This window comes from Macaca nemestrina, chromosome 2, assembly GCF_043159975.1.
Source record: "Macaca nemestrina isolate mMacNem1 chromosome 2, mMacNem.hap1, whole genome shotgun sequence".
NCBI lineage: Eukaryota > Metazoa > Chordata > Mammalia > Primates > Cercopithecidae > Macaca > Macaca nemestrina.
This window is the reverse complement of record NC_092126.1, coordinates 35,055,272-35,080,988: the sequence shown is the minus strand read 5'-3', so window position 1 is coordinate 35,080,988 and position 25,717 is coordinate 35,055,272. Positions and strand designations below refer to the sequence as shown.

Genomic DNA, 25,717 nt, shown 5'->3' with positions numbered 1-25,717 from the left:
ATCCGCCCGCCTCCGCCTCCCAAAGTGCTAGGATTACAGGCGTGAGCCACCACGCCCCGCCGTAACTCATAATCTTAAAAGACATAGTTAAGAGTGCGTTAATCAGGAGCCCAGATGATGGTAACTGGATTGGACTGGGAGGGGTAGAAATGGTAAAAAAACCAAACAAACAAAAAACAAAACCAAAAAAACAACAAAAACCTACTTTAAAGAAAAGTATATCTATTTAACAAAAAATAGAGTAGAAGATACACATAATACTCCCCATCAATGAGGATTCTAACGTTGTCTTAACTTCTCTTGTAATTGTAATAGTATTTTCCATGTGACAGTGGTGGACCGATTACTGTATTTGCTGCCTCAATTTTGTTAAACATGCTTATTTAAAAGAAGGATGTATAACTCAATCAAGAATACAATTATTTCTTTTATTCAACTGATTTTGCGCTCTCCGTTTTATTTCCACTTAATGAATTTGCCTGACGATCTTGATGCACATGTGGAAATTTTGCCTTTATAGATCAAAAGCTATCTGAAGTATTGGATTGTAGGTGTTTTTGTTTTTTTAATTTTATTTGTGAATTTTTACAATTTCTACCTATCTACTCTGATTCAGGTACTATCATCTGGTCTCCCGACTAACATAATTCACTCTTAAATATGGCTTTTAAGATTATGAGTCACATAAAAATGTTGAGCATCATGTCTTGAACCTAGTATATTTTCAGTAAATATTTGATGAATGAATACACAAATGAATAGTGTACTACTTGCTTCATATGGAAGACATGTTTGCTTTCCTATGAGAATGTGTATATTTCCCTTCCTCTTATTTATTTATTTTAATTTTTTTTGAAACAGAGTATTCTGTTTCATCACAAACACAAAAATCTGAAACCCCATTTTTGAGCCATCTCTGTATGTAATAAGAATCCGGCCTGCATCTGTCAGTGATAGAGAGTACAGTAAACTAAGATGTCCCTGAAGAGGCCATAGTGTTGACAAAATTCAACATGCTGGTGGAGTCTACACGAACACAGGAAACAAAGCTCGGCCCTTCCACACAGCTGTCTGTCCTTGCAATGACTTCGTTTTGAGTCAGTGTCTCTTCATGCCGCGCATATTCTCCAATGCAGCTTGGTGAAGTACCACAATCGCCACGGGGTCTACTTTTCTTCAGTCTTGTGTAGATTTTGCTGCCACCCCCAAACCCAAAGGGATGTCTGCCATGGAGTACACCACCACTCCCCAGTACTGAGAAGTATTTTCGGTGATTTGACCCAGACCATATTTCAATACATGGTTCCCAAAGACGAAGGACTGCTCCGCACCAGGCTTTATCCACACTTTATAGTTGGCATAAGGTGCAAGGTAATTCAGGGCTCTGACGTGAACCAAAACTTGTGGGTCTTAGTGAATTTTCTGAAGCAGGTCCCCGGTGACGCCAGCTTGTCCCCGGAGATATTGGCATCCAGCTTCATAATCTCCCTCACATAGTACACCTGGTCATTGTGCAGCCAGAAACAGTAGGTGCCATCGGGTTGGTACACCAGCAGCTGAAGAGTCTCCCTGATGTATTTCCCAGTCTTCTTAAACATGACACGGGTCTCCTCTTCAGTCAAAGTCCGCATTTTCCCGCTGGGTTGGAACACCACATCCTCGTACCTCGGTCTTATTTATTTATTTTTAAGAGATGGAATTTCGCCCTGTTGTCCAAGCTGGAGTACAGTAGTCATAGCCTACTGCAGCCTCGAACTCCTGGGCTCAAGTGATCCTCCTGCCTCAGCCTCTCAAGTAACTGGCACTATAGGCACACGCCCACACTTTTAATCAAAGTGTATTATCTTTGAGTTGTGTTTCTTGTAAATAGCATAGAGTTGGGTTATGGTTTTTAAAAATCCATTTTGACAATTTAATTTTTTAAAAAATCTCACTTTATTGAAGTCTGACATGTAAAAGAAGTTTTTACATTTAACTTGTATATATAAAATGTATACTGCTTGATGAGCTTAGGGAAAATTCCTATTTTAAAATTAGTATGTTCAGATCGTTTACATTCATGTTATGATTGATATGTATGGATTTAGATTAATGCTACTACAAAATTTGGTTGCTGTTATTTACTTTTCAGAGTCTTCAAATACTTGTTCTTGCCTTCTGTCCAGGGTTTGTAATTACATTCAGTGTGAGAAAAGGTGTGAAGCATGCTTACTCCTTCTTACCTGAAACTGGAACTCTGGGGATAATTATTGTTAGAGCTCCTCTTAAATCTAGGGATCAGGGTCCAAGTTTTTGAATCTTACATTAACATTTCTTTTTTATCAGATCACAATCTCAAATTTGCTTTTAAAAGCTATTTTCCTCCAGCAATTAAAACAGTGCTCTCCAAAACTCCCAGGATGGGCTGCTCAGAAAACTCTTCCCAGTCCACTGCTATGGTTTCAGGAGTTCCCCGCAGTTCGGAGACGCTTGAGGTGAGCATTCATGGTGTAGACTTTTCTAACCAGACCAAACTAAATCTTTAGATGGCCAGTGTCACCAAATAACTGCATCTATTAATTTTTTTTCAACCAGTGTTTTTAAAGCACGTATTATGGGTCATGCTCTGTTCTAAGCATTGGGGATGTGGTAGTGAACAGAAAAAGGTACTTGCTCTAGTGGTGAGGGGGAAGAAATAAAGACAATAAATATATAGATGTATGACTGAATCAGATTAGTTTAAGTTAGTGCTAAGTGATATGAAGAAATAAAATCAGGGTAATGGGCTAGAAAGTAATGGGGATGAGAAGGACAGAATAGCCGCTTTACCCAATTGGTCAGAGAAAGCCTCTCTGGAAGGTGACATTTGAGTTGAGGCCTGAATCTTGATAATAAAAGAATCTGGTGAGGAAAAGAGAAATAAAATTGCAAAGACTTGATCTACTTTTTTTTCTACCTTTCCTTCTGCATTTCTGACCACAGAATTTAAGTCTGCACGAGGAAAGAGGTTTTTTTTTGCCAACAGCTGGGAACCTTAATTGAAACTCTAAGTGTGTAAACTAAACGTACAAACCTCAAACCATGTAAGCTACCCCACAATTACACTGATATAACTCACTCCCCAATATTTTTTTCTTCAGATCAGTGATACCCAAATTCTGGCCCAATATTAAGGGAATTTGGACAGAGTTTTAGCTAGGTATAATGTTCTGAATGAGGGAGTCAGATCATCAGATTGTGGATAAGAAATCCAGATGTACTATTCCATTCTTTCACAAGAGACACTAAAACATTATTTGCATTTAAATCTCATTTTGAAACTACCATGAAAGCAAGCATGCAAAGACCACCTGTGGACTGTAGATGGCAGACTATACCCACGAAGTAGTGGCTGAATCCTCTGCGCAACCTCAGAAACATTTGGGAAAGACTATGGGCCCCAGCTTCTTGTGTCACAATGATTAGACCATGCAAAGGATCTATAACAACAATATTTACAAGTGTTGGAACAATGGGAAGTTTCTATATACTGATAGCTTTGAAGTTACCCCCTCATGGTAACGAGACATTTGAGAGGCCCTGCTCTGAGAAATACTATTTTCGTGACTAAAACATCCCAGACTCAGCCCTATAGGATGAAAACTAACATGTGGATCTTACAGATACTGACAATTGTCTGTGATTAAGACTGTTGAGAGAAAGCAGGTGGAGTGGGGGGGTCTTTGGAGTTCTTAGTACTTTCTAGATTGAAAAACAGTATTTGGTGCACTCAAGAAAAGATAGTAAAACTTTCAGAAATGGCATTTTTATAAATGGCATGATTTTGTGACATCAGCCATTTGCTAGCCTTGGGATTCTGTTTGGTTTGATCTTAGAAAAGTACACTGTATGATTCTATTTATATGACTGCCTCGAAAAGACAAAATTATAAAGATGGAGAACAGATTAGTGGTTGTCAGGAGTTATGGGTAGGGGGACGAGGTGACCAAAAAGAAATAGCACAAGGGAGTTTTTGGGGGGTGATGGAACTGTTTTATGTCCTGATTATGGTGGTAGATACAGGAATCTATACATGTGTTAAAATTTAGAGAACCATACACAAAAAGAAAAAAAATTACTCAAAATAAAATTAAAGAGTAATATAAAAGTGATTTTCCTAGTAATAAAGACTTTTCCCTTCAAAAAGCCATTGAAGAAAAGCAAGAGGTTGAAGAAAAAATGCTCTTGAAGAAAAGGAGCCAAATTCTCCACTCCCTCAATCGCAGTTACCAACCTTTGCTCAGGTCTCTGCCTTATTCCATCAAAAATATAGCTACTGAGTGAGTCTAAGACAAAAGTCTTCCATAGATACATCATTGAATAATATACACTTATGCTTTAAAGAGTAAATGATAGTTGTTGAGCTATGAATTAGTGTTCACCTGTATCATATACAACTGGGACCATGAACTAGGTCTATCACAAAATGAAAAAATTTTAATTGTAATTCATCAAAAAAATTAACATATTAATTTAATAATAAGCAGTTTAATTAATGGACACATAATGAGTATTTAGACCTGTATTCCACCAACCCTTTTATCTAACTTCAATCTGTAATTAAATTTCACTAAAATTCATTAAAATTCAAAAGACATGCTCTTTTTAAGCTTCTAGTAGTACATTTTATATCAAGGTGGTAAAACTGACCAATAAAACAATTTTGAGCTATTTCTTCCTGTCTTATAGCAGTATAGTATATTTCCTAAAACTTTCTAAGGACTTGTTTCATTTGTTTTATTTCTTAAGATGATATATTCTCTTGCCCATGTGAAACTCAAGGCGGATTTATTTCTCTTTACCTATATGCATTCAGGGAGTTTTTAAAACAAATGTAACTTGTCTTGTTCAGAATGAACTAAATTCAGTGTTTTGAATGAGGAACCAGTTTTGGAATCTAGACCATTCACAGAATGGTGGCATGATCCAGTGGGTCCCTTAGTCTGTTTTCCAGCAGCCAATCCCCTAAATGAAAATGAGGGATGTGATTAATGACATGTGTTTCCTCTCTACTCCCAGGAGTACATAACAAGGTGAATTATACTAACTATAATACTAGCTACCACTGCACTAGGTTATTTATATATGTCATCTAACCGGACTGTCACAAGAACCTTATGAAATAGATGTTGTGAGTAGATCTGTTAACTACCAGAAACTTGAAATTTTGAAGTTTAATTCCAGCTCTGACATCCTAGACATCACGACCTTGCAAAGCTCAGGGTCCTTACCTCTGCTCTGCTCCAAAGAAGTCTTCCTTGCTAAAAATGCCTTCACTGTGTCATCTGTTGACCTCTCTGATGATGTCAGCTGTTGAGTCTTAGTTCTTTAAGCTCCTCAGTTGCTACGATTACCCTGTAGACTTTTAATGGTCTACCAGTTGTTCCATACAAAATATTATTATTGCTTGAATTCAACTCCAATCACTTTATTTTCACTCCAATTCAGTTACCTGTTCATTGCATTACACTTTGTAACTGGGAATTTGAACTGTCTTAGAAATCAAAGTCTAATGTTCCAGTAACTGATCAAACCTTTCATCCTTCTGGCTTTAACACGCCCAAACTCCATTTAACCTCATAAAAACCTCTGATGTGTCTGTTCTGTCCATCTTCCCCTTTGTATCAGCTCCACATCCTTTCCACCTCTCTTTGCTCCTTGCACTTGACTTTCTTAATGTCCACCTCTTCCCTTTTTTTAAGACAGCAAGTCTCAGAGGCTCACCCAAGGCACTCAATGTAGTACCTGAGTATTGCTGCTGGTTATTTGGGGTGTTATTTGTAAGTAGCTCTTCTGTTAGCAGGTGATGAATGCCGCCTGCACTGGGTCCTCTCCTTCAATACTGTGAGTTCCCTTTTGGCCCAAGGGGTGTCTAGAAATGTCATCTGGGAGCTAAGGCCGGGAACAGGGGCCTCGTGACTCTGACCAGTGCCCTGTCTTGCTGTGGTTGAGCTGGTATCCAAGACCCAAGATAAAGTCCCCACTCCCCGCACCCCCACTATTTCCTCTTCTCTCCTCAAGTGGAAGGAAGGGAGCCACAAGCTGTGTAGCTTGGGGTTAGGGGAAAGGTGATGCTAGCACTCTCTTAGCTGCCCCAGTGGGTGTGATGCCCCTAGTCCACTGTCTCTGGGCCTGGTTCAGCACAAGGACTTGCCTAAGAGTTGCAGTCCTTATGGCCTAGACTGCCTTTTAAGTTTTCTTGGAGACAGACAGCACTACAGCCCTCAGTGGCGAAGTTCATGGGAACTCAAGTGTAAACCCCTGGGATCCATGATTCCTCTCTGGCTAGGGCTGGTTTAAATTCTCCCTCTATAGGCAGGGGTCAGCTGAGTTTAGTCTGGTTTTGCTTTCTGCTCTAACAGGACAGCACCCAGTGGCTGTGTTCTTCCACCCCAAATTCCCGGAAATGCTCTCTGCACCACTCCCTACCACTGCCAGGATGGGGGAGGGGTGGCGGCGGTGATTCAGGCCTGATTCTTCTATCTCTTCAGTGCCTCTTTCAGCGATATGAAGTTAAAACCAGGTACTGCGAGTGCTCACCTGAGTTTTTTGGACTTTTTTTTGAGACCGTCTCTCCTTGCTTCTCAGATTGCAAACAGCCTATTGTAGGACCTTGTGATGATGTAAATTAATACTTAATAAACTCCTCTTTATATATATCCTGTTAGTTCTGTCCCTCTAAGAGAACCCTGAGTTTTTTCATTTTGGGAGATGAGCTGAATAAATTCATAAACATGAATGGGCACAATGTTAAGTACCGAATGTTAGCTATTATTAGTAAGATGAGTGAATTAGAACTCCTATCCTTCCCTCTACTCCTTTCCCCACTCTTCTGTATGCGCTGTTCTCCCACCCCCACAACTTTTGTCAGCTTTTGTCATCTCTTCTGTAATCATAATTAATCCTTGTATACTTTATTCATTGGCTGAATCTAAAATAAAAAATATCAATACACAGTATTTCTATTATTATTATGTTAACATTGTTCACACTCCTATGATTTCAAAGTGTCTTATTTTTTATTGTATGCCTTCATCAAACACTAAGATGATCTATCTTCCTTAAACATAGTCCATCTGTGATAAGGGATGTAATGTAATTGTTGAAGACGGATTTCCCAGAACCATCTGACTTCTTCTTATAATCTGGACCAGCTGCTCCCTGGGCTGGATGCCAAGCTGTCATTCTGACATTTTTTCACCCAAGTCCTGGGTTGGAGTCAGTGTTCTGGGATCTCGAGTTTTTACCTTTCTTGGATTTAATTCTTGTTCTGGCTGGAGAACATCTTCAAGTAATTTTCTTGAAAGGGTGCATGATAAATCAGCTTGCTGAATTTCTACATGCTGGAAAGTGACTTCATTTTTTCTCTCTCACTTTCTCATTGCTTGATATTTTTACTGAGTGTAGAATGTTAGGTCCATAATTATTTTTCACAGAAAGTTGAAGTTATAGCATCTAGGTATTCTAATGAGAAATTACATTCTTTTTCATTTGTAGACATATTGTTCCCCCTCTGGAATCTTTCACAATGCTCTCCATGCCTAAAGTGTTCTGAAACTTCTTGAAAATGTTCTGCTGTTTGGGTCTTTTTTAAAAAAAAAAATTCATCTTGTGGTCATGGTTACACTCATGTATACAAGTGGTAAACATTATTCAAAAAAATCGCATGTTGAATTGAATTGTGCCATCAGAAAGAAGAAATCCTATAACGCTTAAAACCTGTGCCACAACATTCAACATTAGGTACCATTATGTATGGTTTCTCTAATTGTTTTTGAACTGCATCCTAAGCAGGAAATACATTCTTTTCTCATCTCAGTCTGTCCCTGTCAGTCTTTCAGAAGACCAAAGGTGGTAATTTTGTGCATTAAGAATACCCTGGACTGAATGGTGCTCTCAAGAGGCCAGGAAGATTATCTGTGTAGGAAGGAGAAAGGAGATGCACTAAGTGACTTTAAGTAACTTGGAAAATTTTCTAGACCACTGTACCCAGGATTTGTGTCCTTTGAGAAAGGGCCATTCATGATTTTCTGTTGGCTTGTAGAAGGGAGAGTGCATGTTTTTCCATCCTGGGAAATCTGCTTCATAGTCTGACTTCATGGCCAGACCTGCTTGAAGTCAACCAATTACTAAAGGGCATCCATTTACCTGTGTAATTTTGGAGATGTTTTTGTCAGCTTCATTGAGGTAATTGAAACTGGGCCCAGAGGAGATGCACTTAACTTTTATAATAAGGAAGTTAAGATATAGCAAGAGACTAAAGAGAGTTGGAAAGATATCTGCCACCTACATTCAATATTTTTTTGTTTGAAATTATTCTATTTGTTATTAATAAGATAACAAATCTTTGTAAAACCAACCCTTTGCTTGTTTCTTTCTACAATATCTACTTTCAGATTAAATTGGTAATAACTTAATCTGGCTCTCCTATAGAATCAATCTCTACAATTTTAATGGTTTTTATTTTTTAAGCACTATATTACATTTGACCTTGTTTTGAAATCTGTTTCTTTTGTTTTGTTGGGGGAGAATGCTGAGAATGTTGTGTTCCCTTAGAAAGAAATCCTCAATCATAGTAACAGTTTTAATAAGATCACAAGTCTGCCTGTTGTTCTACCAAATGAAATTTCCATCACTTTAACAATAGTTATCATTTCAAGATATGTATAAGAAGATTGAAGAAAACCCCTGAGGTTTGGCTCTGTGTCCCCATCCAAATTTCACCTTGAATTGTAATAATCCCCATGTGTCAAGGGCGAGACCAGGTAGAGATAACTGAATCTTGGGGGAGGCTCCCCCCATGCTGTTTCATGATAGTGAGTTCTCATGAGATTTGATGGTTTTGTAAGGGGTTTCCCCCTTCACTCAGCTCTCATTCTTTCTCCTGCCGCCCTGTGAAGAGGTCCCCTTCTGCCATGATTGTAAGTTTCCTGAGGCCGCCCCAGCCATGTGGAACTGTGAGTCGATTAAACCTCTTTTCTTTATAAATTACCCAGTCTCAGGTATTTCTTTCTTTTTTTTTTTGCATTAGTTGAACCATAAAAACTAGTTTAATAGCTTATTTTAAAGTTACAATACAGTACATGATAATCACTATATAAAAGAATTACATGTTTATAATGTAATGATTTTGTTCTGATCATTTTCTTATAATGACTGAATGCTAAAGACACAGTCACTGAAAAAACTTACCTATTATACTCCCCTTGGCTTAGTATTTAGCATTGAATACAGAAGTTCCAATAGCTTCCATATAATTAGGAAAAAAACGTACAAATGCATAAAATAGAAACCAAGGTGAATTCTCATGCTGGTAATCAAATAAAGGCTTTTTACTTAACCCAAACAAAAAAAGTCACTTCCTTAAATTATAGAAACTAAATATTACAAAGTGTGAAAGTATAAGTTTCTGGTGAGATATTTTAAATAATCTTTATCTTGAATAGTAGAGAACTGTATAAAAGGTGTTAAAGTTTCCATATTGGAAACTGTTTAAAAACAATAAATATCAAACTAACCAAAACCAGTAATGGTAGATGCATTATAGGTCAATTTATAGTTTTCCTCAACATTGAGAGCAAGAGAAAACAGCCTTAAAATATACAATGCTTAGGCAATTGCAATATTTAAGAAATATATATACAATTTATAAAGATGTATAGCATAATTCTTTTTAAAAATCTAATGTCAGCAAGAATTAGGCACTGGTTATAAAATGAATAAGAAAAGAGGGGGCCGGGCACGGTGGCTCATGCCTGTAACCCCAGCACTTTGGGAGGCCAAGGTGGGCAGATCACAAGGTCAAGAGATCGAGACCATCCTGGCCAACATGGTGAAACCCCATCTCTACTAAAAAAAAAAAAAAAAAAATACAAAAATCAGCTGGGTGTGATGGTGCCGGCCTGTAGTCCCAGCTACTTGGGAGGCTAAGGCAGAAGAACCACTTGAACCCTGGAGGCAGAAGTTGCAGTGAGCCAAGATCATGCCACTGCATTCCAGTCTGGCAACAGAGTGACACTCCATCTGAAAAAAAAAAAAAGAAAAAAAAAAGAAAAAGAAAATAACAGTTTTAATACCAACCATTTGACAAAATGACACTGCAGAAAATAAATAACCTACACGTTTCTCTGATATTCCTTCACCATACAGATTAATCTACAAATCCTAATAATGGACTATCCTTCAAACTAGAAAACATTTTGCAAAATAAATATTTATGCTTTACTATAAAACATGAATATCCTAAATTATTTACACCATCTTATCACTAGGGCCCTGTCTACATATAAAATAAGTAAAATTAGGAATTGAAATACTGTTTTTAGTTGTAGCTGACCCAAGTACACTGCCTCTCAACCTGCCACCCCTACCCCAACAAAGTGTGTGTGTGTGACTTACCAGCTTTAATTTCTACCCTAGGGGAAATTAATTAAAACTACAAACCAAAAAATAGCTTTAACTAGGTTTTTTGGTTTGTACTGGTTTTTAAGTGTTATAAAAACAAGGTGGATAAAGAAACAAAATATCTTTTTTTTTTTTTTTTTGAGATGGAATCTCACTCTGTCACCCAGACTGGAGTACAGTGGCTCAATCTCGGCTCACTGCAAGCTCCGCCTCCTGGGTTCACGCCATTCTCCTGCCTCAGCCTCCCAAGCAGCTGGGACCACAGGTGCCCACCATCACACCTGGCGAATTTTTTGTATTTTTAGTAGAGACGGTGTTTCACCATGCTAACCAGCATCACTTTTCCCGGCCCGCTCTGCACCGCAGCACGCCGACCGTGAGCAGCCACATTCAACCTCAGGTATTTCTTCATAGCAGTATGGGAACAGACTAATACAACCCCACACTTTTAAGAGTAGGCAGAGAGGTAATGAAAAATGATGTCTCATGTTTGTTTCTTTTAACTTCATAAAATTCACAATAATGATGTTTTTGGCTGGAAATGGTAGATTTCTCCCTTTGTTCATTCATTATTCCATTTAACAAACACTTACATGGTGTTTGTTAAATATTAACTCCTTTATTCTTCATCACAATATTTTGAGGTAAGTACTATTATTATCCACATTTTATAGATGAGGAAACTGAGGTATAGAGAAGTTAAGTAACTTGCCTGGGATCATATGGCTAGTAAGTGGCAGAGCTGGGATTTGAACTCATGCTGTTTGGCTCTACTACTTTATTCTCTTCTGTTTTCTATGTATGTGTCCCCTTTAGTCACTTCACTAGAATAGTTACTTCTAACACAAAAGCACTTGGTAAAAAGTTGATTTAAAAGACCTGGCCCTCTTTTATAAAAATTTAAAACTTAATTATAGGTGGACCAGACATATATGTGAAAAGATACTGCCAAAAAAATGGTAAGAAAAAAAAGAAACAAAAATACATTTTTAAAGATTGAAGGAGTGGTATCGAAGTTTTATTTTCCCCTATTCATTTTCTTTACTTCAAGCATGATTTACGTTGTATATAATCTTTGTAAGAGGGATGGAGGAGAGAAATGGTGATGGCAAGTAGCTTTAGATGTTATAACAACAAAGAGTCACATATTAAAATTTGGCTTTAAATTTTCCATGGTATGCCAAAAGCTTCTATATGTGATATTTGTTATAGATTTTAAAGTTTTTTTCCCGTGTTTGTGTGTGGCAAATATGATCACAGTAAGCATACTATTATTCATTTAATAATAAAACGAGTTTTGGGAAGCCTGATTGTAATGGTTCATCTTCCTGAGGAGCCATCACTCTTTGTTCTCAAACCACCATTTTAAAACAGGCCTAATTCTTTGAGTGCCTTTGCTCTTCAGGTGACACTTATTAAGATTACATTTAAAAATTTGAGCTCATTTCCAACTTCTATTATTCCTTTTTCTAACACACACACACACACCCTAATGCCTACATAACTAAGGTAGTTTTAGACCTCTGAGTTACTTCACAGAATCTTGATTGAATGGACAAACCTGCATGTTCTACTCACCCTAGGGGTTAATGCATATTTTTTTAAACAATTTCAACTTTTATTTAGATTCATGGGGTATCTGTGCAGGTTTGTTACATGGATATAGTGTGTGATGCTGAGGTCTGAGATACAAATGATCCCATCGCCCACGTAGTAAGCATAGTACCCAATAGGCAGTTTTTCAACCCTCGCCCCACTCTTTCCCACTGCCAACCAGTAGTCTTCAGTGTCTATTGTTCCCATCTTACGTCCATGTGTATCCAATGCTTAGTTCCCACTGTAAGTGAGAATGTGGTATTTGGTTTTCTGTTCCTGCATTAACTTGCTTAGGCTAATGGCTTCCAGCTTGCATCCATGTTCCTGCAAAAGATATGATTCCATTCTTTTTTATGGCTGCATAGTATTCTGTAGTGTGTATATACCACATTTTCTTTATCAATTCACCATTGATGGATACCTAGTGATGGTAGTGGCAGGCCATCTGGAGTGGCTGCTGCCATCATGCCAGCTGCAGGAGGAAGGTGTGGCTGGGGCTGCATGCTCCATGGAGCCGGTGGGAGCTAGGGACAAGTGGGAGCCCTGCCCCTTCTGAGTTGGGGTGAGAGCCCCTTGGTTGCCTCTGCAAATGCCCAAGCCATGGCTGCAGATCTGGGCATCCCTGTACTCTCGCAACCTGTGAGCACGCAGGAGCCCCATCCTCACAGACACAGCTGCAGCCACCCAAGTTGTGGCTGTGGAACTGAGCTGCCTGCTCCACAGAGCAGGCAAGAGGCAGGAGACCCACTCTCCTGGGCACAGTTGCAGCCACTCAAACTGTGGCTGCAGACCTGGGCCTCCTGCTCTCCGGAGCAGGCAGAATGTCCCCCTCCACCAACTGTGCAGCTGCAGCCATCCAAACCACAGCTGTGGACCTAGGCATCCTGAATTCCTGGGGGCCCAGGAAGCCCCCACCATCCTCACAGGCTCAGAAGTGCCTGCTCCTGCTGCCTGGCTTCTCCCTGCTGTCAGCAGCTGCTCCTATCTTGGAGCAAAGTTGGGGCCAAGTCTGGGTGCTATTGCAGCCTGACTGGGAGTGTACACACTTGGAGCAGTGCTGACATGCCAGCCCCCTGCCGCTTTGGCCCCCTCTGGACTTTGGGCTCTGATGAGCATAGGAGGAAAGCCAATGGGGTGCTGAGGGCAGCTCAGCACTGACCTATAGGAACCCCTTGACAGCTACAGCCTGAGCACCATGAATGGCAGCAGGAGGCAGACAGGTTCCTGGGCTGAATAGGGTGGATCCCCAGTGAGGCCCCATCTTCAGGCCAGGGAGGGCCTGAAGGCTGGGGATTGGGCTGCCAATCCCATGGACAGGGGTGGGAACTTGTGGCACCTTTTCCAGGCCTGCCCATGGCTACCCATGGACCAATCAGCATGCACTTCCTCCCCTCTGAGGCCCATGAAAGCCCCAGGCTCAGCCAGACCTGAGCAGACATTGGGTGACCAGCTGCAGAAAGGAGCTACTCTCTGCTGATAGCTGAATACTTGTTGGGACAACTTGCCTAGCAGAGAGGAGCTACCCTCTCTGCTAGAAGCTGAACACTCATTGGTAATACAGGAGTTATTAAGAAATTATTTTTAGGTGACTAGAAAGGGTAAAAGAGTTATCAGTGGAATTTTCCTTTAATAAAAAGTAGTCCCAAACCATTTCTTCTTTAACAGAAAGCAGCCTGAAGAGTCTGGCATAGATATGCAAACTAGGAGCTTTTGTTTGTTTGTTTGTTTGTTTGAGATGGAGTCTGGCTCTGTTGCCCAGGCTGGAGTGCAGTGGCCGGATCTCAGCTCACTGCAAGCTCCGCCTCCCAGGTTCACGTCATTCTCCTGCCTCAGCCTCCCGAGTAGCTGGGACTACAGGCGCCCGCCACCTCGCCCAGCTAGATTTTTGTATTTTTTAGTAGAGACGGGGTTTCACGGTGTTAGCCAGGATGGTCTCGATCTCCTGACCTCGTGATCCACCCGTCTCGGCCTCCCAAAGTGCTGGGATTACAGGCTTGAGCCACCGCGCCCGGCCAGGAGCTTTTATATGTAAATGCTGGCAGCTGTACCTGGAAGCCAGATACATTCAATATGGCATCTCCCACCCTCTTTTCCTTGTCACCACGTGTGCTGGTGTCATGTCAACCTCCAGGTAAAACTACGTGTACAGGTATGATGGCCACCACCAGGTAGAGGCCGTATTTACATAATAAAATACTGTGGTGGGAGGGACAGTTTTTTTCACGGTCTGTGTAAATGGCACACGTAGTCAAATCAATCCTCTAAGCCCTATGTAAATCAATCACTGCTTCCTCAAGCTTCTGTACAAAATCTATTGTATTCTGCCCCAAATCAGAGAACCTCTTTTGGGCAACCCACTTTCTCAGCATGAGGAAACCTTTTCTCTTTCTCTTCTTTTTCTATTAAACTTTCCACTCCTAAACCCACCCCCCGTATGTGTCTGTGTCCTGAATTCTTTCTGGACCGTGACAAAGAACCAGGGTATATACCCCAGACAACGGAGCCATTTCACTGGGTCACCCTGCCTGTGGAAAGGAGCTGCCCCTGCGGTTTCCCCTGAGCTGTTCTGTCGCTCAATAAAAGCTCCTCTTCATCTTGCTCACCCTCCACTTGTCTGTATACCTCATTCTTCCTGGTCTCAGCACTCACTGAATAGTAAGGCTAAAAGAGCTGTAGCACAAACAGGGCTGAGACCTGCCCCTTGCTTGCCACATTGCAGGCAAAGAGAAGGAAAGAAGAGCTGTGGCCCTTTGGGGATCCCAGACCTGGGAGTTCCCCGAGCCAGGGCTGTGAATCCCAAAGAGGGAGTCCTGCAGTTCCTGATGTCTCCAAGCTTCCGGGCACCACTGTATTCCCCATTGCCAGCCATAGAAGCTGCTTGCAGTGTTTCTGGTCCTACCGTAGCCTCACAGATAGCCAGCGTCTGTCCCGGCACCTGGAGCTGCCCACCCCGCTGCAGCATCCGGCATGTCTGATTGTACGCAGTGGCCAGACACCATGCTTGCTCACACACCTCTCACCATTCCACGTCTGACTCGCCCTTGACAGGTTTGGGACCCAGGCTGGTAGCATGAGCTGAGAGTACAGCCTGCAAGGCTGAGTGGGCAAAACGAGCCCAGCGTGCCCAGGCAAAACTCGGACAAAGGCGCCACTGGCCACAGAGGTTCTCAGCCATAAAAACACTCCAAGGATCCTGTAACACTAGGTAGATTCCATGTCTTTACTATTGTTAATAGTGCTGTGATGAACACAAGAGTCCATATGTCTTTTGGTAGAATGCCTTATTTTCCTTTGGGTGTATACCCAGTCATGGGATTGCTGGGTTGCATGGTAGTTCTATTTTTAGTTATTTCACTAATCCTCAGAGAAATGCAAATCAAAACCACAATGAGATACCCTCTCACACCAGTCAGAATGGCTATTATTAAAAATCAGAAAATAACAGATGTTAGCGAGGCTGCAAAGAAAAGGGAATGCTTATACATAAAATGTAATTTAGTCCAGCCACTGTGGAAGCCGCTGGAGATTTATTGCATAGCTTAAAGCAGGGTTTCTTAAAGCAAGGTCAGGAACTACCTGCGATGGAATCATGTGTGATACCTGTTAAAAAGGCAGATTGCTGGACTCACTGTAGGCTTGCTGAATCAAAATTTCTGGGATTGAGACCTGGGAATCTGAATCTTGAACACACATCCTAGGAGATTCTCATGCACACTGAAATTGGAGAAATGCTGTTTTAGTTATACTTCTGGTAGAGTTTCTGTAACCAATGAATTTAAATTGGGTCTTCACAAGAAAAATGCTCTAGCTTTAAATTGAGAAATGCTGTTATGTTAGCACCAACCATCGTATTAGTTATAATAATAAACAAGTAATTATAGAGGACCTAATTTGAATCTGCCCAATGTGTATTTTTGAGCAATGGCCAGAAACAAGTCTTAAGAATATTGTGCAAAGTTAACTGGAAAGAGGGGAGACCTTGTGGTTTAGAACCAGAAATGTGGGATTAAGGGGAAAAATTTGGTGATAACTATTAAAAGGAAGGGCCAAATCCTCAAACTCTGAAAGAAAAAGAATATAAACTAGTGAAAAGTGAAAACCCCAGTTAAATTATGTAGCTGTGACACTCCTAAGGGCAGAGGCTATAAGTAATTCAGTGCTGCACTCCCTGTACCAAACGATGGCAATTTTAAAAGATTCCCTTTTAAAAATATGATGGAAACCGGGCTTGGTGGCTCACGCCTGTAATCCCAGCACTTTGGGAGGCTGAGGCGGGCGGATCACGAGGTCAGGAGATCGAGACCACGGTGAAACCCTGTCTCTACTAAAAATACAAAAAATTAGCCGGGTGCGGTGGCAGGTGCCTGTAGTCCCACCTACTTGGGAGGCTGAGGCAGGAGAATGGCGTGAACCTGGGAGGTGGAGCTTGCAGTGAGCCGAGATTGCACCACTGCACTCCAGCCTGGGTGACAGAGTGAGACTCCATCTCAAAATAAATAAATAAAAATAAATAAATAAAAATATGATGGAAACTCTGGACCCTACTGAAGGTTAAAAGTAGGCACTTAATAAATATTTGTGAGATTAAATTGTTTACATAGTGTTATGCCTGGTTTCTTCCCTTCACTGAATGTCTTGGCTAGTGTTCTTAACTTTGACACAATTATAGACCCGTTTGCTCAAAAAACAAGTTCAAGTTTCCTGTTTTATGGTAGATGTACCTGATAGCAGTAACTTAACTTAAGCATACCCTGAGAATGACCCTGTATGGCAGACCCACCTAAATGTGTGCTTCGAGTTCGGAGCTAAGGAATATGGCAGTGGCCAAGACAGAGATTCATTCTTTATCTATGAGAAACATCTGAACCCATAGCCCGTCCTGTGGACTGTGGGCCATACAGGGGATCAAGGCCTGTTGTTTTAGGTTAAATGAGGTTTGCCAGGTAAGGATTGTTAGGGGGCAGTGATTAAGTGAAAATGCTATATAAATATAACTGCATGCCTTTTGCAAGTGGTTGCAGTTCTCCTGATCAGCCCACTGCCACTGAACTCTCTCCCCTGTATGTAATTGCCCCAGTAAAATTCCATGACTCATTTGCTGATCCTGGGTCCCTTGAATCTGGTGCTATCCCCATTGGAGTCAATAGGGGTTTGGCACAACGCCTATTTAGGGTAAAAAGACCTATTGTACTGAACTTCCCTTCCTCCTAATCTTTTACTGAAATAATAGAAAAGATGTTAAAATAAGAATAAAATCATAACAGTGCTAGAGAGGACATCAGCAGGTCAGATATTTTGAGAAATTATTCAAAGATAAGCAGATGTGATCAAACCAATGAAGAAGTGAAAACAGAGGAATTGAAGTCACTAGAGATGAATGTGGTTCTTCCTAAGGGAGCCCTGGGGAAGCTAGGAACTTGGCTCATCCATACAACATTAGGGAACTATGGAATACTTGTCAGGGTAACGAATTAAAGGGTGCATTCCCTATCAGCTGGTCATCCCCCACCTTCCTCTATAGACACAGGGTGGCCTCCTTCAAGTTAAAATCTGGAGGAGTGCTCTCTGTGGAAATGGGGTGCTGGTTTAGGGGGCGGCCTCCTAGGATGGCTGCTGTGCCTTGAAGGGGAAGCAGAACAGACATTGTGGTACTCATATCACAGACACGGAAGGGAAATTTTAGAAGGTTGCAATCACTCCACCCAGGAGATATTTACACAGAAACACTCACCTCAGCCATGAGTAAATTCCCTTTATTTTTTGATATGTTCCCAGCTGCCATACCACTTCCCTGCTCACAAACACTACAGGGTATCTGCTGCTGTAACTCCCGCCCTTATATGGAACCACAAACCAGCTCTTTCCAATCAAGTGAGAGTATCCACTTCAGACAATGGTCTTGTACCTCCTTTAGACTAACACTTCCACAGATAACTGTACACTTTGGGCAAAATATAGAATACGGCTAGTTGAAAGTAGTTGAAAGCAATTGAAAGAAGGTACTGGCAAGGAGTCAACATTTGAAAAAAAGGGAATGACGCTAGGTGAGTTTTTTTGTTTTGTTTTTTTTTTAATGGCTTTTGGCCTGAGGGCGGGCTCACCTATTTACCTGTGTCATGCAGGGGTAAAGGATGGGGGCGGATGGCTAAAAACCCAGGTTAAAAAAAAAAAAAAAAAAAAAAAAATCCGTCATCTTGCTGGCTTGAAATACCAGAGGATAGAGTTTGGGGCATTCATCACCTCTGAAAAGTGAGAAGGAAATTCCCCAAAATTGAAAGCCAAAGAAGGGGAACCTTATACTCTGTATATAAATTCAGCCCAAATGCTGTGCCGAGCTCCACACTTTGAACTAACCAGACACAGGGAAGATTCCAAGCAGCCTAAATGAAGACTAAAAGAATTGGACTGAGATTTGACTTACTGCTCATTACAGTTTTTCAGCCAATTTAACTGCCTGCTTAAAAAAAGTTTTTAGAGGAACAGAATAGTATCCAGAGTCTTTACAACATATTATTCCAATGTCGAAGACACAACCCAAAATTGGTCTACATAAAAGGGAACAGGAAAACAGAACCCATATAGGAAAAGACAATGAAGACTTGTCCTGAAATGACTAAGATATTGCAATTAGCATGTGAGACTTTTAAAGCAGCTATTCAAGAAGAACTTTTGTTGGGGAAACACATACATGGCTAAAAGGAAAACCAACACTAACCATCTCCATTAATCCTCCAAGCTTTTCATTTGTGGATTATGATTTACAAGGTTTCAGAAAAAACCATAGCATTAAACAGAAGGTCCAAGATTAATAAATCCAAACAACTGAGCCCAGAGAAAAAAGGTAATTTAGGGAGCAGAGGAGAACTTGAAAAAATTATTAGTATCCTTAAAGGTATTCAAGAGGAGATTGCACTGATAAAATAGTGAGGCTGCCAGGTGTGGTGGCATGTGCCTGTAATCTCAGCTGTTTGGGAGGCTGAGGCAGGAGGATCCCTTGAGCCCAGGAGTTTGAGGCTGTAGTAAGTTGTGATTGTGCCATTGTACTCCAGCCAGGACAGCAGAGTGAGACCCCATTTCTGAAAACAGACAAACCAAAAACAGCCACTATGAAAAAAGAACAATCAGTAAATACCAAAGAAAAGAATACTTGGAAGTAAAAAAGGAATAATGGATTTGCTGAAGACCAAGTTGATGTTCTGGAAAATGAAATTTACTAGAATATAGAGAAATAAAATAAATGGTGGAAAATATGAGAGAAAAGTTGAGGCATGGAGGATAGACCCTAGAAATTCAAGTTCCAGAACACAATTTTTTCTTAGTTGGAGAAAGACAAGTGTCTTTAGATGGAAAAAAATCATGTCAGCCATACAGAATTAGACAGAAAACAAACAAAAACCCAAATACCCATGCCTAAACACAACCTGGTGAAATTTCAGAACTCTAAGCATAAATAGAATATCTTAAAAGAATTAGGAAAAGCAAAACAGATTACTTACATTGGAATGAGCATCAGACTGATAGACTTCTCATCAGTAATCCTGTGTGTTGGAAGACAGCAGAATACTGCCTTCAACGTTTTGGTAGAAAATGAATTTCAACCTGAATATACCCAGCCAACTAGTAGGTAAGTGTGAGGGCACAATGTAGACATGTTTAGATATGTTAGGATCAGAATGCTTACTGTTCATGCATCTTTTAAAAAAATTGCTTCAGGGAAATAAAAAAAAGAATACAAGAAAGAGGACACCATGGGTTGTAAAAGCATGGAAAGATGTGAAATTTTCAGAAAATAAAGATATGTTTTACAAAATTAATGCCTCTCCTTAGAAGAAATAAAACCAGATATTGTTTATTGTTGACAGGATTGCCATTAGTGATTGAAACTGGTTAGGAAGACCTTTCACTTTGCATTTTATACTCTTCTGTATTATCTGCATTTTTTTTTTTGTTTTGAATACAGATTACTTGCAGTCTTTTTTTTTTTTTTTGAGACAGAATCTCTCTCTGTCACCCAGGCTGGAGTGCAATGGCACAATTTTGGCTCACTGCAACCTCTGCCTCCCAGATTCAAGCAATTCTCATGCCTCAACCTTCTGAGTAGCTGGCATTATAAAGGGGCACCACCATGCCTGGATAATTTTTGTATTTTTAGTAGAGATGGGGTTTCACCATGTTGGCAGGCTGGTCTCGAACTCCTAACCTCAAGTGATTCACCCACCTTGGCCTCGCAAAGTGCTGGGATTACAGGTGTGAATCACCGCACCTAGCCACAATCAAAATTGTAACTTAACTTTTAAAATCTACCCACCCCCGGCCCCTCACCAAATCTAGTAGTCCTTATCTTCTAAGCGTGTTAACAAATTCCTCCTGAAGACATTTCATAAGAAGAGGAGCTAGTCCATTTAGTTTAGGATAGTTTTGGAAAAGGTTTGGGCTGCTACTAAGATAAACTTACAAATAAAAGCATTTCAGAAAAATCTTTCAATTCAACCGCACACAAAGATGGTAAGATGTAGACACAAAATAAAAATGATTTTTATTTCTTCACAATAATCTTAAAGTGGATTTTACAAATTATAACAAAGAACACATTCTCTGTGCTTCAAAAAGATTGTCATGTAATGATCAAAAGCAGAACTGTCCAATATGGTAGCCACTAGCCATACGTGGCTATTGAGACTTGAAATGTGACTAGTCTGCATTGAGATGTGCTGCAAGGGTAAAATGCACATGAGATTTTAAATACTTAATATGAAAAAAACATAAAATATCTCATTAACAATTTTTAATTACACATTGAAGTGATACTTCAGATGCATTGGGTTAAACCATTTTTATTATTATAATTAATTTAATCTTTGCATTTTTACCTTTTAAAAATGTGGCTATTAGAAAATTTAAAATTACATTTGTGGCTTTTATGTGTGGCCCTCATTCTACTTCTATTAGACAGCCCTGGCCTAAAACACCAAAATGTTGCACACATCCATTATTGCTCAAATGAGATTTCTGAAAAGAGAGTTTTTAAAAAAGAAAATGGTAACACTCTGGCATTCATTTACTAAGAAATCTCCCTGGAAATGGAGAAATAATCAATGCTAACATACTAGAACAAGATAGAAAGGAAGTTGGGAGAGTAGAAAACATGACTGATTTTTTCATGTTTTCATGAAACGTGAAAGAAGGGAGAAGAAATACCAGTTCTAAAATAAAAAAAGATTTGTTGGTTGAATGACTTCCAGTAAAATGTTTGCCTCTAATGCTTGCACTCTTCTAAAGGCAAAAATTATTCTTTTTATGATCATAGTTTCTTAATGCAATGCCATTCTATCTAGACTCTTTCTTAGTACTTTCCTGTGTATACATTGCTGAGTTTTTTTATGCTAAGGAATGTTCCTCCATTGATGTGATAATTACTGCCTTATTCTCATCCTGTTCAAAGCGTCTATAGTAGTTCAAATGAGAAATACATTTCGAAGCAGAGGTGACCTCAGTTCTACTGATTATCTTTCAAGCTGCATTTATTATCAGGGCAACTGGACTGATTATCCCTGACCCATCTGAAAAAGTCACTTTTATCATCAGAAAGAATTTACATTCTCTCTTGTTGAAGTGATTCGATTAGCTTATTTCCTGAGAAAGATTACAGTACATTCGTGCTCTCTGCTTTATCACTACAGAGCATTTGTCAGTTGTGATTTTCTATTCTGCTATGAAGGATGAAAAACAATTACAGTGTTTATCAACAAAGTAGCACTGTGGAAAGTAGAAAAAACAAACCAAGTTGAGAGTGAGAGTTCTCTTTACAATAATCAAAAGCGATGACAGAAGGAAGAGAAATGAGGATGTTAAAAAATCCCTCAGAACCAACAGAAAATAGAGGTCCTTTTAGTTACTGGCTGTGTTACGGGACCCCACCACATACCAGGGGTTTCCGCCCTATAGTCCCTTCTGCAATCCCCAGAAATATGTACAGGAAAGGGGTCCCGATCCAGGCCCCAAGAGAGGGTTCTTGGATCTTGCACAAGAAAATTCAGGGCGAGTCTGCAGTGCAAAGTAAAAGCATGTTTATAAAGAAAGTAAAGTAGTTAAAGTACAGCTACTCCATAGACAGAGTAGGATGTTCCCAAAAGTAAGAGGAGGAATGCGTCCAGCCTCTATAGTGCTAAATGCTCTATAGTGATAAAGCAGGTACAACGCTGTATCTATAGGGAGATGTGCTCTGCTACAAGGGTTTGTGATAAGGGATTGATTTCTTAATTACTATATTTTGCAAGAATCAATATTATTATCTTTAAAGCAAAATTAGAAATGCCTTTGTTTTCCAGATATCAGGATATCTGGACACTCCCAAGTCTGGGTCTGTTTAGTAAACATTATTAATTTGTTCCCTTAACCATAAACATCTAGAGGCTGGGAATACCTAACTTTCTGGAAATGCAGCCCAGCAAGTCCCAGCCTCATTTTGGTAGCCCTCACTCCAGATGGAGTTGCTCTGGTTCACATGTCTCTGACAGCAGGATTAAAAGATAATATGGGCCAGATGTGGTGGCTCACGCCTGTAATCCCAACACTTTGGGAGGCTGAAGCGGGCAGATCACCTGAGGCCAGGAGTTTGAGATCAGCCTAGCCAACGTGGTGAAACCTCATCTCTACTAAAAATGCAAAAATCTGCCAGGTGTGGTGATGCGGGCCTGTGATCCTAGCTATTCGGGAGGCTGAGGCAGGAGAATTTTTTGAACCCAGGAGGCAGAGGTTGCAGTGAGCCAAGATCACTCCACTGCACTCCAGCCTGGGTGACAGAGCGAGACTCTCTCATAAACAAACAAACAAACAAAAAATGATATGGAAAAAGTGTTGTGAAAGCTCTTACTTTTACATTCTACCAACTCTGTATAAGCTCGGTGTTGGAGTCAAGCCATTAATAATCACAATTGGGATGCACAATTTAGCATCTAGGTCAGTGATTAGCAAATAATAGTTTTCTCATCCATGTTTGTTGAATTAGCATAAGATATTGTGGCTTACGTACTGATATGGCTGGCTACTTTATCAAGGCAGTAATTTGTCCTTTATTCTTGCTGCTCTAGATATTTTTCCCTTTCCCAAGCTAAGAAAGTAGCCACATCTTGTGTTTTTTGTTTTTACCTAGGTGTTTTTTGTGTTGCATCAGGAAGCAGACATTGCCAAGCAAGAGAAGACAATTCCTTCTTAGCCTTTTGTTTGCAATAACCTTGGCTCAGTGAGAGTTATATAGAAAGTAAGTGCTTGAAACTTAACAGGTAGAAGCTGTTGGACCCAAGGGGAGAGGAAGATTCCTGAAACTAACAGATGGAGTCGAGTTCTGGGAGGCGTTGGGGGCGATTCTGTGCCAGGCAAAAGTATCGCCCCAGGACTGCACAGTCTCAGACTGGTGGACTCCAAGCATATAATCCTGGGAGCAATGGCACAGATATCCCCTGCCTACCATCAGAAGACCATGAGGGCAGGGATGGTGAACTTAACAGAGACTAGCATGGACAGAGGTCTAGCGGACTCTTCTCTGACTCCTCCCACCAGCTATACTCTGGGACCTTTAGTTGAACCTGAGGAGGTAGAGAACCCTACTGAGGAGTGAGATTGAATGTCCCACCAACTGAATGGCTGGTGGTTCAGGGCAGATTAAAATTGTTTAGCATACATTTTCAACTTGCCACAATACTACCATCCTTGACAGTGCTTGCTTGGTCAATGACTCATCTAGAGCATAAAATGAAAAATTATTCACAGTATATGAGAGCTAGCTGTGACTTCTATGTTCATCTAATTCAGATTCTTCATTTTTAGGTTAGGAGACCAAGGTAAAAGATATAAAAGAACTAGGCCAGGTGTGATGGCTCATGCCTATAATCTAATCTCAGTGTTTTGAAAGGCCAAGGTAGGAGGATTGCTTGAAGCTAGGAGCTCAAGACCAGCCTGAGCAACATAGTGAAATCCTGTCTCTACAAAAAATTAAAAAATTAGCTGGGTGTGATGGTGTGCACTTGTGGTCCTAGCTACTTGGGAGACTGAGGTGGGAGGATTGCTTGAGCCCAGGAGTTAGAGGTTACTGTGAGCTATGATCATGCCACTACACTTAAGCCTGGGTGACGGAGTAAGACCATGAGTCTGGGGGAAAAAAAAAAAAGATATAAAAAAATTTGTTCTAAGTCATGAGCCCAAAGCCAGTGCAGGGCTGAGACAGTGGGCTGTCAACCCTCAGTCCACTTTTCTTTCTACCTCACTACTTGTAAAATTCAGTCTACTTTTTTTTTTCTACTTCACTACCTGTAAAATTCAGACATATTGTGGCAATTAGAGTATACTATCATTTCATTAGGGCTAGACTAGCCCTTATGAAAGTAAGATCTTACAATTTTAAAATGCAGTAACAATGGAAACTTAAAAAACATCCAGATCTGATAGTGGAGGTATCTGATAGTGGCCATGTATATTTTCCATTTACTCCCCACTATAGAAATTGTGAGCAGATGACCTGAGTCATATATAAAGTGGGTGATACTACAATTTCTGAGAATTAAATACCTCTTCTGTAGGCATTTTAAATATGGATATGTGTACATATGTGTGTTAATATATAGACACACATCCAGAAATCTTTCCACTGTCAAACACTGGGTAGAAATTTCTTTTCAGTTGCGTGTGTGTGTGTGTGTGTGTGTGTGTATGTATATTAAACCTACTTAATAGCTAAATAAAAAGTTTGCTTATAATTTATGATTGGGTCTTCTTTTCATAAGAATCACCCTGTATGGGCTGGGCGTGGTGGCTCACGCCTGTAATCTCAGCACTTTGGGAGGCCGAGACGGGCGGATCACGCGGTCAGGAGATCGAGACCATCCTGGCTAACACGGTGAAACCCCATCTCTACTAAAAAATACAAAAAAACTAGCCGGGCGAGGTGGCAGGCGCCTGTGGTCCCAGCTACTCGGGAGGCTGAGGCAGGAGAATGGCGTAAAACCAGGAGGTGGAGCTTGCGATGAGCTGAGATCCGGCCACTGCACTCCAGCCTGGGCGACAGAGCGAGACTCCATCTCAACAACAAAAAAAAGAATCACCCTGTATAATACTACTTCTAGTCTAACTTCCCCCAATATCCAATATTTTTCTAATCTATGTCTTTGTCCACCTTCTCATCCTTCGCTCTTTGCAGGTAAAAGGCTGATTAGAGTTTGGCTTCTTATTTCTCTCTGGACAACTGTGGCGGAGAATACAACCATCCTATGCATAACAGCCTCTTTCTAGCTGAACGAGCAGCCTGCACTACCACTCCATGATGAGAAGACCTAGGTAACCTTGGTGTTCATTCATCTGTCAGTCCAGCAGCTGTCTGTGGGTCCCTGTGAGTTCAGACCTGCTCTAGGCAGATTCAAAAGGCAGGGTGTGAAGACGGCAATGCCCACATGGCAAAAGCCTGTCCTTTAGATGCGGCACCACTGAGAGATGCTGTGTCACAGGAGGTTGGCCTGGCTTATCCAGCTGTCTGTTCAGATGTTCCCATAGGAGTCTCTCTGCCAGCAGGGTCCACGGCGAATGTGGATAAACAGCAGTACCATTAGGACAGCAGATATCAGGCAAAAGACAACAGCAAAGATGACCTTTAGAACTGTGGGAAAATAGGAAAAGTATTAATGTAAAATTAATGCATTAGGAAAATATG

The 25,717-nt window shown here is 40.6% G+C and overlaps 1 protein-coding gene, 1 long non-coding RNA gene and 1 pseudogene across 6 annotated transcripts in view; 1 reads left to right on the top strand and 2 right to left on the bottom strand.

The window, feature by feature from the left end:
- The window catches only part of LOC105490373 (uncharacterized), a 76,306-nt gene that overhangs the window by 15,597 nt on the left and 34,992 nt on the right, over window positions 1-25,717 (top strand). For 4 of the 5 annotated variants that reach the window (XR_011619692.1, XR_011619691.1, XR_011619694.1 and 1 more), the window contains exon 5: window positions 25,211-25,347. This is a non-coding gene — a long non-coding RNA (uncharacterized lncRNA). Of the gene's footprint in view, window positions 1-2,325; window positions 2,475-4,165; window positions 4,401-25,210; window positions 25,348-25,717 lie in introns of those variants that run through there. The other variant, XR_011619695.1, reaches the window with a different exon arrangement.
- On the bottom strand, window positions 971-1,803 carry LOC105490375 (60S ribosome subunit biogenesis protein NIP7 homolog pseudogene; annotated as a pseudogene).
- ACP3 (acid phosphatase 3) overlaps window positions 20,530-25,717 on the bottom strand; it is a 54,847-nt gene continuing 49,659 nt past the window's right edge. The window contains exon 11 of the mRNA XM_071090921.1: window positions 20,530-25,663. Within this exon, the coding sequence (XP_070947022.1) occupies window positions 25,545-25,663 (119 nt within the window). The 3' untranslated portion in view covers window positions 20,530-25,544. The remainder of the gene's footprint in view (window positions 25,664-25,717) is intronic.